This window comes from Octopus sinensis, linkage group LG17, assembly GCF_006345805.1.
Source record: "Octopus sinensis linkage group LG17, ASM634580v1, whole genome shotgun sequence".
NCBI lineage: Eukaryota > Metazoa > Mollusca > Cephalopoda > Octopoda > Octopodidae > Octopus > Octopus sinensis.
The window spans coordinates 7310577-7329155 of record NC_043013.1 but is presented as its reverse complement, the minus strand read 5'-3'; the positions used below and the strand labels follow the sequence as shown (position 1 = coordinate 7329155).

The following is an 18579-nucleotide window of genomic DNA, read 5'->3' as shown; positions in this document are numbered from 1 at the left end:
GTTATTTCTCTAAAAACTATGTTACTATACGCAAAATTTTATAACATTTCTCTAACATAATGATTTAAATATATTCTTTAACCATATAACACAAGCCTTCTGTAGTTTTTCACTCTTTTTTGTCTTTTATATATATATATATATACAATAATATGTTACTTTACTCGGTAGTCAAGATAAAACTCTGAGTTTCAGATGCCGAAGTGGAAATCCACAATACCATCTCTTCGGTTATCTGGCTATTTGAAAATGCTATGAAAAAATACCGTTATATAAAGGGAAATTACTGTGTTATAACTCTGCTTGCCTGCGTACTTATACATCGCTCGCATTTTTCGTCATAAAAATTATATAAAAATACATAAAAAATATATAAAAATATATAAAATCTTCTTGGGACATAACATAGAAAGCATGTTCTATATATATATATATATATATATATATATATATATGTCTTGCAATTACCTGGAGACATCGGCCAGCATAGTGCCGTGAAGAACAGGAAAGTGACAGCTGTAAAGCAATTTGTGACCAACGCTGTTCTATCAAAGCTAAGGGATGAATGTCTTTGAAGATTTTCAGAACTAGTTTCAGGAAATATTCCAATGAAGATGAACTCTCTGTCCTTAAATTCTTTGGTGTAATGTCTTCATAACTCCAGAGGGGTTTTCCAACTCTGAAATAATGTAAATAGAAACAAAAGATAAAGTCAATGGATAAATTGCATATGTGTGTGTATGTGTGTGTTTGCACATGCATTAACACACAATTTTAATTTATGTTAATTTATTTTAATTTTATGACCAGTTGTCATTACATAGGAGTTTGTTGTTAAATGAAAGATTTATTTAAAAAGTCAAAAACTTAAAATTAAATATCATAGCTGTATTGCCAAGATATTGATTCTCTGCTTGTATGTATATTTGTGTGTGTGTGTGTGTCAGAGAGAGAGAGAGAGACAGATAGACAGACAGAGACATAAAGAGAGAAAGAGAGGGCGTATAGGTATATATTGTTATTATTTTCATCATCATCATCATCATCATCATTATTATTATTATTATTATTATTAAGGCAGTGAGCTGACAGGCAAAATGCTTAACAATATCTTTCCCGTCTATATGTTCTGAGTTCAAATTCTGCCAAGGTCGACTTTGCATTTCATCCTTTCAGGATTAATAAAATAAGTACCAGTTGAGTACTGGGGTTGATGGATGTAATTGACTTAATCCCTCACCCCAAATTTCAGACCTTGAGCCTATAGTAGAAGGATTATAATTATCATCATCATCATCATCATCATCATCGTTGCTGTTGTTGTTGTTGTTTTAATGTTCACTTTTCCATGCTTGCATGAGGTGAACAGATGTTTAAAATGGCAAAATAAATGTGCTCTTTTTAAAGACTAGCCAGGCTCATGGGCCTGGTTTCCTGGTTTCTATGGCGTATGTGTTCCCCAGCTGGACAGGACGCCAGTCCATCACACCGTTACTCATTTTTTCCAGCTGAGTGAACTGGAACAACATGAAATGAAATATTTTGCTAAAGAACACAACGCGTCGCTCAGTCCAGGAATCAAAACCACAATCTTACAATCATGATGCTGACACCCTAACCACTAGGCCATGCGCCTCCATACACACACATATGTATATATATATGTATGTATGTATGTATGTATGTATGTGTATGTTTGTGTGTCTGTGTTTGTCCCCCCAGCATCACTTGACAACTGATGCTGGTGTATTTACGTCCCTGTAACATAGCAGTTCGACAAAATAGACCAATAGAATAAGTACTGGGCTTACAATGTATAAGTCCTGGGGTCGATTTAATTTCAGTCGAAGCTTCTGCTTCCAACTCAGTCACTACTCTAAGTTTCTTGAAGGAGGCGCAATGGCCCAGTGGTTAGGGCAGCGGACTCACGGTCATAGGATCGCGGTTTCGATTCCCAGACCGGGCGTTGTGAGTGTTTATTGAGCGAAAACACCTAAAGCTCCACAAGGCTCCAGCAGGGGATGGTGGTGATCCCTGCTGTACTCTTTCACCACAACTTTCTCTCACTCTTACTTCCTGTTTCTGTTGTACCTGTATTTCAAAGGGCCGGCCTTGTCACTCTCTGTGTCACGCTGAATATCCCCGAGAACTACGTTAAGGGTACACGTGTCTGTGGAGTACTCAGCCACTTACACGTTAATTTCATGAGCAGGCTGTTCTGTTGATTCGGATCAACCGGAACCCTCGTCGTCGTAACCGACGGAGTGCTTCCATTCCAAGTTTCTTGAAGTTTTTATTCATTAATGAATACGTACATATGAGAAGTTCAGGAATGCAAAAGCAAGTCAACCGTAACAGGACTTGATAGAAAGAAAAACTTACTTGGCATCAATGAACATGAGAAGAGCCTGCACAGTATCTTCCAGGGTTTTCAGCTTGTTCACATCAAGGAGATCGTCTTTGCTGCTTCCATTCAGGCTGTTATCATTTTCTATTGTTTGGTTGTAAACAGACGTTTTCTGTGAGCTCATGAGAAACTCTGAGACGGGACAGCCATCTGGAGAGGAGATGAGGGGGAAACGTTTGTGAATTATAGTTAAATGATGCAGTTTATGTAAAGACAGGCAGAGAGAGGGAGCGGGAGAGAGAGGAGGGAGAACAGGGGAGAAGAGTGAGGAGAGGAGCAAGAATGGGGAAAGATGGGGAGAAGAGAGGGGGTGAAAGAAGGGGAGGAGTGAGCAGATGTGAAGGGGGGAGTTGAAGGAGGAAGAGAGTGGGAGGGATGAGAAGAGAAGGAGAGAGAGAGAATAGAGGAGAAGGGCAGAGAGAGGAGAGATGAGAGAGAAGTGGAGAGAGTGGGGGATGGGAGAAGGGGTGAGTGAGGGGACAGGGGGAAGAGGAGGGAAGGGGAGAGGTGTTCAAGAGAAGAGAGTGGAAGCATGAAAGAGTATAAAAAAAGAGAGACAGAGAGAGAGATTCTGGAATTCCTGCAGGTGTTGATTTACCATGGTTTAAGTGGAACATTAATGCCATCAATCTTACCAGTTTTTGAGGACCAGCAGAAAGCATGGGCAGTGACCCCTTCCTCCAGATTCAGTTAAGTTAAAAAGCACAAGAAAAGGAACCATTTGACAGAAGGAAATATGACAAATAATTAGTTAAGCACTGGTGCTGGTCCCACAAAAAATGCAATGGTGCTAGTGCCATGTAAAAAGCACCCAGTACACTCTGTAAAGGGGTTGGCATTAGGAAAGGAATCTAGTTGTAGGAACTATGCTAGAACACAAAATGGAGTTCAGTGTGACCCATGGCCTTATCAGTTCTTGTTAAACCATCCAACCCATGCCAGCATGGGAAATGAATGTTAAATGATGATGATGATGATCATCATCATTTAGCGTCCGTTTTCCATGCTAGCATGGGTTGGACGGTTCTACTGGGGTCTGTGAAGTCAGAAGGCTTCATCAGGCCCAGTTAAATCTGGCAGTGTTTCTACGGCTTAATCTTAAATTGGCTCTGATGAAGCATAATTTTTCCATGACCAAAGACATTCCATCTGAGGCTATCCTATTTATAATCCTAGGGGTCAAGGCCTGAAATTTTGGAGGAGAGGGTGTGATTGATTACATCAACCCTAGTACTTGATTGGTACTTAATTTATTGACCCTCTAAAGGATGTAAGGCAAAGTTGACCTTTGTGGAATTTGAACTCAGAATGTTAAGATGGATGACATACTGCCAAGCATTTTGTGTGGCATGCTAACGATTCTGCCAGCCTGCCACATTACATCCTGTCACAACTATCATGTGATGTCAAGACAGACAAACAGACAGACAGAAAGAGACAGGGACAGACAGACAGACACACACACACACAGAGAGGTTTCTTTTGAGTTTCTTATTTCTTTACTGCTCACAAGGGGCTACACACAGAGGGGGCAAACAAGGACAGACAAACGGATAAGTCGATTATATCGACCCCAGTTGTCGATAACTGGTACTTATTTAATCGACCCCGAAAGGATGAAAGGCAAAGTCGACCTTGGTAGAATTTGAACTCAGAACGTAGTGGCAGACGAAATACCACTAAGCATTTCGCCCAACTTGCTAACGTTTCTGCCAGCTCACCACTTTTTTTTTTCAGTTTCTGCCTACCAAATTCATTCACAGGGCTTTAGTTGGCTTAGGGCTATAGTAGCAAGGTGGCATGCAGTGGGCTTGAAACTGAAACCATGTGGTTGGGAAGCAAAGTCTTTAATCCACATAGCCATACTAGCATCTCAGTCACACCTGCATCTCTCTATCTCTCTCACACACACAGACACACACACACACATGCCTATGAATTGAATATACAAAATCAAACTGTTCCTTGCCTTTAAGAAATTCTCCATTACCGATATGTAGCTCAACGCCGCTGTTGTGATTCCTGCGATGATTTATCAACAACTTGGCAATGCTTTGTTGTTCTCTTGCCACTAAAAGAAGCATCAGGTTTTCCAGCAGTTGTTTACAATGTTCATAGACAATTGGCTGATAATGGTCGAGACCTGGAAGTGAGAAATGAAACAGGTGAATATTGGCACAAGTTTGTGGGAGGGGCTAAGGCGATCACATCGATCCCAGTATTTAACTGGTACTTATTTTATTGACTCTGAAAGGATGAAAGGCAAAGCTGACCTTGGCGGAATTTGAACTCAGAATGTCAAGACGAAATGCCACGAAGCATTTTGCCCAGTGTGCTAACGATTTTGCCAGCTCGCCGCCTTAATGATGATGATGATGATGAGGAGGAGGAGGAGGAGGAGGAAGAGGAAGAGGCGAAGACGAAGAAGAAGAAGAAGAAGAAGAAGAGGAATACTAACCAAGGAATGAGATGTGTAACATTAATGGTAGATGACTGAGCCAGTCAATATCTAAACCGTCCAGAACCAGTTGACTTAGGAACATGATGCTCAGGTTGCTTCTGTTGATAGAAAGAAAGAAGACACTGATGAGAAATTCCTTCTACATGCACATATGATGTATAACTGATGAGCCCTAATAAGACTGAAACATGCCCACAGTTGTCACCATGCTACCAAAGCATTTAACTCTAACTGATACATTTAATTTTTCAACTAATTTAATATTTTCTGGGTTGCCTCTCGTCTTTTTTGATCAAAATTAATAATCAAAATATTGATTTGTTTTTGTCATCACTGAAGATATAATATTAGTTAATGAAATAAAAATTCTAGGCTTACAACATTATGTATATTAACACCTACTTCACTATCACTGTCCATGCAGCAGGCATTTCTGAGCATACATATATACATACATACATACATACATACATAAATACATAAATACATACATACATAACTCTCATGTTGATAAAGACAAAACATCAATGAGGAATTTGTATGCTCATACACACACACAAATATGTATACACGTGCTCATGGTTGTTCATTGAATCCAGTTATGACCATCTCCATTCATAAATTGTCTATTGACTGTATTTTCCAATCTCTGAAGCACATTACATATGTAAGATTTTAACATGTGTATTTAGCATTCAGAAGACCTCACCAATGCTGGTGCCACACAAAAAGCATCCCGTCCACACCAAAATGGTTGGCTTTTGGAAGGGCAACCAGCTGTAAAATCCATGCGAAAGCAGACCTAGCTGGAGCTGGTGCCATGTAAAAAGTAACCAGCCCACTCTGTAAATTAGTTGGTATTAGAAAGGGCATCCAGCTCTGAAAACCATACCAAAATAGACAGTGGAGCTTGGTGTAATCCCTTGGCTTGCCAGCTCCTGTCAAACCATTCCAACCCATGCCAGCATGGAAAATGGATGTTAATCCTCTTGTTACCATATTTCTGCTGAGATGCTCTGTATTCTTTTAATTAATTTTAAATATAACAAAGAATTTAGTAAAATAACTTGGTTATCATTAAGATAATGTCAGGAACATAAATTGTGACTAAGGTTTGGTGGAAGATTTTAATTCAGAATTTTTGAAACAAGACATTTGTACTACAGAGCCAGAGACAGTTTCAGTCAGGTTGGTATCAAAAATATTAAATGATGACGATGATGATGATGATGATGGCACACACACACTTTTTTTTATTATTTCTAAACAGCAGAAAGTTACATAAGTGACTCGAGGACTAAGGGTTTCATGCATGACAACCTCAAAACTCTTGGCCCTCAAATAAATTTTATAACTTTTTGCTGATTAAAAAATAATAAAGAATATATATTCTCCTGTATTGAAATTTTCCTCCTGTTTTACAAACACACACACACACACACACACACACACACACACACACACACACACACACACACACACACACACATCCATACACTCACATATATACACAAAAATATTCATATGTGACACACACTCATTATGACAAGGCTTTTGTATATAGATAATCTGTAAGTGATTAATAGTAATCCTTCTAATTATTATCCAGTGGATGTGACATTGTATTATGTGAGAAATTTTGTTAAATCTCACTGATTCATTGGTATTTGCTTAACTGATCCCTCTTAAAGTTAGATTAATAGGGATTTCAAAAAACAAGCAAATTTGAATACAGAATTAACCTTTTATGTGACCATATTTCAAGTAGATGACATTTTTTTGTCTTAATTATATTAAAAAGTTAAATCATCAAATATTTGGATGGATTTAATTAAATAACGTTCTTAATATTAAGCAGGTATTTCAAATATAATAAAAGGTCATTGTGTAAAATTATGCTGGATGATTTGGTATGAATCATTTAAAATATGCAGTTTTGTTTTGTTGTTGTAGAATTCCAGGCATTCTCAGAGAGATTGTGTCAAATTATTGTTTTAGTGGCGTGGCCTGATTTATGATAAGTAATATCTCGTAAGGTCTGCTGGTAATTAAAGGTTTCCTACACCTGGATTAAATAATGAGAAATTAAGAATTACCTGTGATGACCAGATGTAGGAGTAAATACTTCAGGTAAATACTCAGACATTGGAGCAAAGTACCCTCCATATGCAGGCATTGGTAAAGGATACGGAACAGGGGTTTCTGGTATGCTTATATCAGGAAGTGATATTTCAAGTGGTACTGTATCACCGAGGCTGTTTGAATGGCATCTTTCTTCTTCTGGTACAGATTTAAAGAAAGGGAGAGAGAGAGAGAGAGAAAGAGAAAAAAAAGCAAAATTAAGAAAGAAATATTGTTGTTAAGCCACAGGTTAGACATGAATGAGCAAACCTACTTATAATCAAAAGGTATTCCAGCAATAATCATCTCATATGGTCCTTTCCTTTTTAAGACAGAAAAGTGATTTAACTCTTTAGGATTCAGATTTCTGGAGGTGCATGGCTTAGTGGTTAAGGTGCTGGGCTAATGATCGTGAGATTGTGGTTTTGATTCCTGAACCAGGTGGCATATTGTTCTCGGAGCAAAACACTTCCTTTCACGTTGCTCCAGTTCACTCAGCTGGCAAAAGTGAGTTATCCTGCAATGGACTGGAGTCCCGTCCAGGTGGGGAATTTATACATTATGGAAACTGGGAAACTGGTCCTTATTGGTCAGCATGACTCGAGAAGGTAACTTTGCATAACTTTACCATCCAGATTTCTCTGTCAAATGTAATACTTATTTATTGATGATCATGAAGATGATGACACAGTGATGGCGGTGATGATGATGATGATGGTGGTGGTGCTGGTGGTGGTGACGATGGTGGTTGTGGTGGTGGTGATGATGATGATAGTGGTGAGCTGGTAGAAACGTTAGCACGTGGGCGAAATTCATAGCCGTATTTCGTCTGTCGTTACGTTCCGAGTTCAAATTCCGCTGAGGTCGACTTTGCCTTTCATCCTTTCGGGGTCGATAAATTAGGTACCAGTTACGCACTGGGTCGATGTAGTCGACTTAATCCCTTTGTTTGTCCTTGTTTGTCCCCTCTGTGTTTAGCCCCTTGTGGGTAGTAATGAAATAGATAGTGGTGGTGGTGATGATGATAGTGATGATAGTGGTAGTGGTGATGATGGAGGTGGTGGTGGTAGCAGGAATTAGTCATACCTTACCTTGTAGCTTTGTGATTTCAATGATGTGATTGCTTATTTTTAGAATGATATTGTAGGGTAGGCATGAGAGGCTGGATCTGGCCAGTTTCAAGATAAAACAGGTAGAATATTTTGGCCAAATATGCCTGGTTTAAATACTAAAGGGTTAAGAAATAGAGAGAGAGAGTATGTGGGGAGGGAGCTGGTTGCTATTCATTGCAGGCTGAGCAACCACATAAAAGCTTCTCTGTGGTGAAGAGAGCCATAGTGCCAGGGACAATGGGTTCTGTGTCATTGTTCTTTCATTCTTTCACGATGGTAAGGTGGCGATCTGGCAGAAATGTTAGCATGCCAGGTGAAATGCTTAGTGGTATTTCGTCTGTCTTTATGTTCTGAGTTCAAATTCTGCTGAGGTTGACTTTGCCTTTCATCCTTTCGCAGTTGATAAATGAAGTACCAGTTGCATACTGGGGTTGACCTATTCGACTGACCCTTCCCCCCAAAAATTTCGAACCTTGAGCCTAGAGTAGAAATGTGTGGCACCTTGGGCAAGTGTCTTCTACTATAGCCTCGGGCTGACCAAAGCCTTGTAAGTGGATTTGGTAGACGGAAACTGAAAGAAGCTCATTGTATATATGAATATGTATATATATATGTTTGTGTGTTTGTGTGTCTGTGTTTGTCCCGCCCAGCATCGCTTGACAACCGATGCTGGTGTGTTTACGTCCCCTGTAACTTAGCGGTTCGGCAAAAGAGACTGATAGAATAAGTACTAGGTTTACAAAGAAAAAGTCCCGCGGTCGATTTGCTCGACTAAAGGCGGTACTCCAGCATGGCCACAGTCAAATGACTGAAACAAATAAAAGAGTAAAAGTGTAATGGTTTTAGTCATTGAATTGTGGCCATGCTAGAGCATCACCTTCTGAGGGGTAATCAACTGCATCAACACCTGCGTTTACTTTAACAACCTTCATTAAAGGCACAATGGACCTATGTAGGATTTGAACTCAGAATATAAGTAAGTGAAACTAAATACCACAAAGTATGTATTTTGTCTGATGCCCAACAGATTCCAGCATTCACTTGCCATTAATCCAAGAATTCATAAAAATGAAATAAGTACCAGTGATACCCTGGTGCTTATTACCAAAACAATGTTGGCTAATAGTGAAAACTTGATATTCAAATGCTGTGAGAGACACATTTTCCTTTCATCTTTGCATCAGTAAAGAGCAAATAATATAAAATTATGTCATGAATAACATTAATTATACATTAAATGATGATCACGAAGATGATGATACAGTGGTGGTGGTGGTGGTGGTGGTGATGATGATGATGGTGGTGGTGCTGCTGGTGGTGGTGGCGTCGGTGGTGATGTCAGTTGTGGTGATGATGATAGTGGTTGTGGTAGTGGTGACGATGATAGTGATGATAGTGGTAGTGGTGATGATGGTGGTGGTGGTGGTAGAGGTGATGTTGGTGGTGGTAGTGGTGATGGTAGTAGTAGTGATGATGGTGGTAGTGGTGGTGATGCTGATGATGGTGGTGATGATGATGGTAATGGAGGTTGGTGGTGGTGATTATGCTGCTGCTATTTCTGCTGCTGAAGATGATAACGGTAATGATGACGGTGGTAGCAAGGATGGAAATGATGGTGGTGGTGATGGTGATGGTGGGGCGATGATGGCGATGTCCATGATGATGGCGGTAGTGATCACAGATGATGATGGGGGTGATGATATCACACTAAAATTATTGACCTACCATTTTGATCTTTGACGCTAACCACTGAAGATTCAGTTGATGTACTCCGTAATGATATCATGGATTCTGGTCTTGGAGAACTATAACAGAATATGCAATAATAATCACACCATTTACATTAATAAGAAGAACATCAATTACTTATACATACATACATACATCATATATTACATTACATGCATACATTATATTTACATAACATTACACACATACATTACATACATATATACATATACACACACACACATATATATATATATAGCTTACTCTGTTTTCTCTCTTTTACTTGTTTCAGTCATTTGACTGCAGCCATGCTGGAGCACTGCCTTTAGTCGAGCAAATTGACCCCAGGACTTATTCTTTGGAAGCCTAGTACTTATTCTATCGGTCTCTTTTGTTGAACTGCTAAGTTACAGGGACGTAAACACACCACCATCGGTTGTCAAGCGATGTTGGGGGGACAAACATATACACACATGTACATATATATATATATATATATATACATATATACGATGGGCTTCTTTCAGTTTCCGTCTACCAAATCCATTCGCAAGGCTTTGGTCGGCCCAAGGCTATAGTAGAAGACACTTGCCCAAGGTGCCACGCAGTGGGACTGAACCTGGAACCATGTGGTTGGTAAGCAAGCTACTTACCACACAGCCACTCCTGCTTATGTCATAAAAATTCAGAACCTTCAAGAAACATGAAATAAATTGTTTCTAATGGAACTCAAAATAGATAAAACTGTATAAAATAGTACGTAAATATTGGGTTAAGAAAAACCCTTTGGATGGTAAAAGCTGAAGGCAGTCCATCCATTGAGATTTTTAAAAACAGATAGCTATATGTTGTTATTCACTGTTTTATCTGAGACTGTGAGCTTGTAGAACTGTTAGCACATCAAACAAAATGCTTAGCAGTATTCCATCTGTCTTTATGTTCTAAATTCAAATTCTGGTGAGGTCAACTTTGCCTTTTATTCTTTTGGTGGTTGATGAAATAATTATCAGTTGAGCACTGGGGTTGATGTAATCAACTAGCCCCCTCCCTGCCCACAAAATTCCAGGCCTTGTCCCTATAGCAGAAAGAATTATAGGTTTATCAAGCACCATTTGAGCGTGGCCATTGCCAGTACTGCCTGACTGGCCCTCGTGCCAGTGGCACGTAAAAGTGCCCTCACTACACTCTCGAAGTGGTTGGCATTAGGAAGGGTATCCAGCTGTAGAAATTCTGCCAGATCAGATTGGAGTCTGGTGCAGCCATCTGGTTCGCCAGACCTCAGTCAAATTGTCCAACCCATGCTAGCATGGAAAGTGGACATTAAACGATGATGATGATACACACACACATACACACACACACACAACACACACACACACACACACACACATATATATATATATATGAAAATATCAGCAATCTTTATACATTTTTTCCCCTCAGTAACAACATTTTCAACAACAGCTGGGTCAGATAAATCATTTAACGAGGTGAAAAAGATATAACCACAAATATAAACAATAATTATGTAATTTTAAACTGTCACCTCATCAAGACTGCATGAACATCTCAATATTGATTTGTTCATATATTCGACCTATGTTTTTCATCCATCTGCTGTCCTCAGCAGGCCCTGCTCTATTTAACATTATCCCAAAACAAATTGAAGAAGAAAAAGATCCCATCACCTTCAAATGAAACCAGGACAAATTTCTTGAAGGTATTGGTCAACTTAAGGCCACTTGCCAGGGTGCAATCTATGCAACCACATGGTCATGAAACGAACAACTTAAGTACTTGACCATGCCTATAATTTTTGTTTTATATGTACAAGGAGCCAACAAGATAGTCTCTAGATAGTTACTCGACTTGCTAAAAATTGCAGCCAAATTACTCCCTACTATCCTAATAAAAAAAAGAAAAGACACATTGGATAATGTACTTCCCAACATATAAAAAGTCAGGCTAGAATACCTATTTCTTTACTACCCACAAGGGGCTAAACACAGAGGGGACAAAGAAGGACAGACAAACGGATTAAGTCGATTATATCGACCCCAGTGCGTAACTGGTACTTATTTAATCGACCCCTAAAGGATGAAAGGCAAAGTCGACCTCGGCTAGAATACCTTTGACCATACAGTGTCCTTGATCAAGGATGATCTATACCTAAACCAACTATACCTGGATACATCTCAGTCAACAAGTCCTTACTTGGATGGGCCATGACACTACAGAACTTGACTTAAAAATAACTTAACATATCCTATCAGGAGTTGCTGAGTTAGACATGGCCAATGGCAATCTTTGGCAGAAACATATCTAAATTATCTAAGGTATAACTTAAGAATGTGGAGGCACATGGCTTAGTGGTTAGGGTGTCAGCATCATGATCGTAAGATTGTGGTTTCGATTCCAGGATCGGGCGATGCATTGTTGTGTTCTTGAGCAAAACACTTCATTTCATGTTGTTCCAGTCCACTCAGCTGGCAAAAGTTAGTAATTCTGCGATGGACTGGCATCCCCTCCAGCTGGGGAACACATATGCCACTGAAACAGGGAAACCAGGCCCATGAGCCTGGTGAGGCTTTAAAAGGGCTCATTTATTTTATTTTATAGCTTAAGAATAAATGTAATACCAATACCTTCATTCTGTTATTTGTTATGTTGTACTTTGCAATTGATAAAAATTTCAGGGATTTTCAGTTTTTGTGGAAACTTTTTTCCTACGGAAGTATTCCTCATTCGAAGACAAAGAAGAAATAAACAAAGATGGCTATTTACCTTTCTGCTGACAAATCCTCATTGGTATTGTGTCTCTTTGTATGCAGCATGCCCTTTACCAGTGGGATATTGGTTTTATAATTTCCATTCATCTTCTCCTTGTCTGTGACATCACTCACTAAGTGTCCATCTTTACAGTTAGAGAGGCGGTAAAACGGAGGCGGCTGGGTCCGTTCTATTAACTGCTTCATGGTTTCGATTGTCTGTTTGAGGAAAAAGGAAAAGAAAAAACAAAACAAAGGCAATGAAGAGGTAAAGATGACAACTTAGATTTGAGAAGAATTAGAAATCAACATGATAATGACGGAATGAACCGTCAAAATATGCATACTATAAACAGGTTTGACATTAGTGCATAGACACAATCACCATCATAATCAATAGCATCGTCACCATTACCACCATCATCATCACCACCGCCACCACCACCACCACCATCATCATTTCACACCAGGATCCAAGCCAGAAGGCTGCTCTGAGGTACAGTATCTCCTTTGGCATGGTTTCTATGGCCGGAAGAATATTTTTCCAAACACCAACCATTTTACAGAGTGCAGTGGGTACTTTCTTCCATGGCATTGACACTAGTGAACTCACTAAGTAACTTGCAAGACAAGACCCCACTCCACTCTGACTGGGCAGCAGGTGAGTAATACATGAGAGTGAATATATAATTGTTATATGAAAAACAGTGTTTAAGAGAGGAAAATGTGTCAGAAATAATAGAGTTAGTTATGATTTATCATTAACGTTGTAATATCACCAAAGACTGGGTCTGTTGATATATTTACATAACATTCATGGAACATAAATGAAGTTATTTCTTCTACAAACCTTTCTTGGATACATTTGAAGTTTCTAGAAGCATAAAAGGGATTGTTTTCTGTCAGAATATAAAGATATTATGCTTGACACATATCAACTGTCTCGACTGATTGAAAAACAAATAAGTGTGTGTGTGTGTTTGTGTGTATATATATATATATATATGCATATGTATATGTATGTAATTTATGTATGCGTGATTATATATATATATATATACACATACATATATATATATATATATGCCGGTGCACATAAGATCCACCAGCCGATCGTGGTCAATGCCTGCTCCTCTGGCCCCCGTGCCGGTGGCACATAAAAAGCACCCACTACACTCTCAGAGTGATTGGCATTAGGAAGGGCATCCAGCTGTAGAATCTCTTCCAGATGGAGCCTGGTGCAGCCTCCTGGCTTTCCAGACACCAGTCGAACCGTCCAACCCATGCCAGCATGGTAAACAACGTTAAACAATGATGATGATGATGATATATACATATATATGAAAGAAAGAAAAGGGAAATAAAGAAAGCTTGTAACAAAACACAAAGTTTTACAAAAAAAAAAAAAAAACTTTATATTTTAAAATATAAAGTTTTTTTTTTTTTTTGTAAAACTTTGTGTTTTGTTACAAGCTTTCTTTATTTCCCTTTTCTTTCTTTCATATATATGTATATATCATCATCATCATCATTGTTTAACGTTTGTTTACCATGCTGGCATGGGTTGGACGGTTCGACTGGTGTCTGGAAAGCCAGGAGGCTGCACCAGGCTCCATCTGGAAGAGATTCTACAGCTGGATGCCCTTCCTAATGCCAATCACTCTGAGAGTGTAGTGGGTGCTTTTTATGTGCCACCGGCACGGGGGCCAGAGGAGCAGGCATTGACCACGATCGGCTGGTGGATCTTATGTGCCACCGGCATATATATATATATATATGTATGTGTATATATATATATATATAATCACGCATACATAAATTACATACATATACATATGCATATATATATATATATATACACACAAACACACACACACACTTATTTGTTTTTCAATCAGTCGAGACAGTTGATATGTGTCAAGCATAATATCCTTATATTCTGACAGAAAACAATCCCTTTTATGCTTCTAGAAACTTCAAATGTATCCAAGAAAGGTTTGTAGAAGAAATAACTTCATTTATGTTCCATGAATGTTATGTAAATATATCAACAGACCCAGTCTTTGGTGATATTACAACGTTAATAATAAATCATAACTAACTCTTTTATTTCTGACACATTTTTCTCTCTTAAACACTGTTTTTCATATAACAATTATATATTCACTCTCATATGTTATCCACCTGCTGCCCAGTCAGAGTGGAGTGGGGTCTTGTCTTGCAAGTTACTTAGTGAGTTCAGGAAGCAGTCCAAGAAATGTGTATTTACATCAATCTCATTATTTTACTTCAACTGCTCAGTGTCTAGGTTAACTCTCCAACTGTTGGTTGTGGCCATTGTGATGTTCTGTTCACGTGGTGGTGTTGAAAGATGGTGTTGGTGGTGTATGCTATGATGTTGGTTGTGGTTGCCATGATGTATTCATAGGAGCCACTGGCCCATCTCTGATCAACTGTTGATTTTTGGGTTGAGGCAGTGGATCAATATAGCTTCCTTGATACAAAGATTTCTTGTGTTCCACTCTAAGGCTATTATGGAGGTATCTCTCTCAGGTTAAGTGTTTAGCCTCTCTTTTTAAATATCAGTCTTCATTGTCAAATGTATCCTATCTTTGTTAAGCGAATGAAGTGTCATTTGAGAGAGATTTAGCAGCTATTTCATTTGAAATAGTTCTCTTGCTGATTTGGGCAGATAAAATAGAAAGGTGTGATTATTTACCTGAAGTTCTATCATGAGTTCATCAATTACTGCTTCTGGAATTGCCCTAGCCATGTAGCTCATTACACGTTTTGCCTACAGTTTCAAAGATAGAAATTGCATATATTCAATTACATTTCAAAAATTAATTTTTATCTTTTTGCAGAATTGGTGACAGAAAATCTAGGGAAGAACAAAGCATATATATATATGTACTTTAATTGGGGATGAAAATAATTAAGTATTCGACACAACACAAAAGTAAAGAGTAAAAAATGTTGTTTTACACACACACAAATTCGTTTTTGGAACAGTGGATCTCGAAGCAGATAAAGAAAATTATAAATAATAGCAGGTAAATACTGAGTTAAAAAAAAAAACAACCTTTGGATTGTAAAAGTTGAAGGCTGCTTTCAGTATGTGTATATATGAGAGGGAGGGATATATATATATAATATATATATATATATATATATATATATATATATATATATATATAGAGAGAGAGAGAGAGGAGAGAGAGAGAGAGAGAGAGAGCTCTCACTGTAGCAGAAGTCCAGCGATCTCAAGTTGGCATATACAGAGAGAGACGTACAAGTGAAAGTCAAGTAATGAGAAAAAATATATCTATTATTATTATTATTATTATTTTTCTCTCTCTTTCTATTGCTATATATATATATATATATTGTTGTCTTTAGGAATGGTCATTTTGCCAGTTTAGCCAATAAATATATATAATATATATATATATTAATAAATGAAATAAAACATATGCATATATATAAACATATATGTACGTACCTACCTCTACATGTACATATACACGCATATATGAGTACAGGACACCAAAGGGACGTCGAACACAAAGAGAAACGAAAACATAGACACAAACAAAGGAACTGGACATTTTTTTAAAAACAGCAAAAAATAGAGTACAGGACAATTAACACAACGAAAAAACCCCTTCTTCAGTCGCTAAGGTTTCATCTACTCTACGTTATATATATATATATATATTATGATTTCACTTAGGCATAGTGATACTAGTAACTAGTTGTTGCAGCTCAGTATACACATGCATCAGAGAAAAGTGTTAGACGGGTACAGAGCCTAATATAAATTAATGAATGACAAGAGAACAGGTATCACATAATGATTTTCATTAGCTTACAGCTGTGATACAAAGAAGAGTACTCAGAACTGAATACTTGTGCAGCATCTTGAAGCCATCACAATGAAGTGTATGTTTATTTTGGAAAGCATTTAAATTCATAGAGTTGGTTACATTCAGATCCATAAATATATAGGGTAAAAACCCCCTTTAGTCCTGAATGACAATGGAATTGTATCTAGAAAGTTACTCTCCGAGGCACAAGTCCAGGCAAGGTTGTTTATGGAAGACCAGCTGTTGCCCATGCATACCAGTCTCCCCAATCAACACCTCTGATGTTATCCAAGGGAAAGGCAAAGGCTGATACAGGTTGGCACCTGTGATGTTACAACTTATTTCTGTGGCTGAGTGAACTGGAACATTGTGAAATAAAGTGTCTTGCTCAAGAACACAACACACAACCACTAAACTATCCACCTTCATACATAAATAAAATAAATTTATAGTTCTTGGATAGTAGGTCACACCCAGAAATATAAATAAATGTTGTGTGGACAAATGCACTGATGTAGAATCCAGACTAGTAATGGAGAGGCTTAGAAGAGCAAAATTAACTATGTTTATCTCCATCCTCTCTGCTTCACGCTATATATTAGGATTCTTTAAACATGGCTATGAGGGTCCAACGGAATAAAGCAAAAATCAAAAGGGTCCATAGGTAAAAAAAATAGTTGAGAACCACTGCTATAGACCAATGGAACTGACAAGAAAATACTGAACACAGGAGAAATGATAAATGCAGAATAAAAACTGAAATAGAGATGATATAAAAGATCAGATAAGTGATACATACGTAAGGCAGAAGAGTCACAGGAGCAAGGTTAGACATGACAGCTAAATATCTCATAGTGACCCTGAGATTGTGGGGCCAAGACTGTACTAATGCTGACCACAAGTTTTCTATTTCATGAGGATGTTCGTCACCAAACTGAAAAAAATTAAAAAAAGATTTTATGTGTGTATGTTTGTGTGTGTGTGTGTATAGATAGATAGATAGATAGATAGATAGATAGATAGATAGATAGATAGATAGATAGATAGATAGATAGATAGATAGATAGATAGATAGATAGATAGACAGATAGATAGATAGATAGATAGATAGACAGACAGAGATAAATAGATATATCATAATTGTAACATCCACCTTTCCATGCTTGCATGGGTTGGATGGAGTAAATTTTCTGTGCCTGGATGCCTTTCCTGTCACCAACCTTCACTTGTTTCCAAGCAAGGTAATATTTGCCCCATACCCATACATGTTCTCACAGAATATTAGAAATGAATGCTACTGTTTGTATGTCAGTGACAATCACACAATGTCACAACAAGAAAATATACACATTCACACATACTGACATACATACACACAGATACATACACGATGGACTTCTTTCAGTTTCTGTTTACCAAATCCATTCACAAGGCTTTGGTTAGCCTGAATTTAAAGCAGAAGGCATTTGCCCAAGGCACAACATTGTGGGTCTGAATCTAGATGCATATAGTTTGGAAACAAACTTCTTACCACACAATCATAGCTAACCTATAAAGAAAACTGGCTCAAACAGGGCTCCTGACACTGGGATCTCAGGGTCACATTGTGCATTTGAGGTGTTGTATCAGTTCATGAGGATAGCTGTGCTCTTCATTAATGGATGAGTCATGTAATCCCCTGTCCCAATGTCAGTTTAGTAAATGCTACAAATGTTTCCATAGCATGGGAATTTATTAAACATTAGTGTATTATATAAACCAAAATCACCAGCCATTTCTTCAGGCATTTGGAACTATTCAGACCAGGTCTTCAGCCTGAGGATAACTTCCTCTCTTTTTCTCACCAGTCTTGCAAGCATAGTGAAAATTAAGGATTAGGGGTGCAACCTTTTTGTTCCTCAAAGAGAAAAAAAGAGGTGCATGTACATGAACACATACTGCTTATAGAAACATAAAAGACTATCAACCAACCAACCAACCAACTGTCTATATCCGCTATTCTTGGGAGGGTCGTGGGGGTAGAGTCCTCAGGCACCTCTTCCATAGAGATCCTATCAGACGCAACTGTCATTAGACTTTCCAGCTGGATTCCCAAGGTTGAGCCACTGAGACTATG

At 38.2% G+C, this 18579-nt stretch overlaps 1 protein-coding gene across 8 annotated transcripts in view; it reads right to left on the bottom strand.

The window, feature by feature from the left end:
* The window catches only part of LOC115221035 (protein furry), a 234962-nt gene that overhangs the window by 55730 nt on the left and 160653 nt on the right, over positions 1-18579 (bottom strand). For 7 of the 8 annotated variants that reach the window (XM_029791247.2, XM_036510295.1, XM_036510300.1 and 4 more), the window contains exons 31-39: positions 17263-17397; positions 15317-15391; positions 12614-12816; positions 9827-9906; positions 6965-7148; positions 4866-4966; positions 4377-4550; positions 2383-2557; positions 469-679 (exon numbers count right to left, since the gene is read on the bottom strand). In XM_029791247.2, the coding sequence (XP_029647107.1) occupies positions 469-679; positions 2383-2557; positions 4377-4550; positions 4866-4966; positions 6965-7148; positions 9827-9906; positions 12614-12816; positions 15317-15391; positions 17263-17397 (1338 nt within the window). The remainder of the gene's footprint in view (positions 1-468; positions 680-2382; positions 2558-4376; positions 4551-4865; positions 4967-6964; positions 7149-9826; positions 9907-12613; positions 12817-15316; positions 15392-17262; positions 17398-18579) is intronic. The other variant, XM_036510296.1, reaches the window with a different exon arrangement.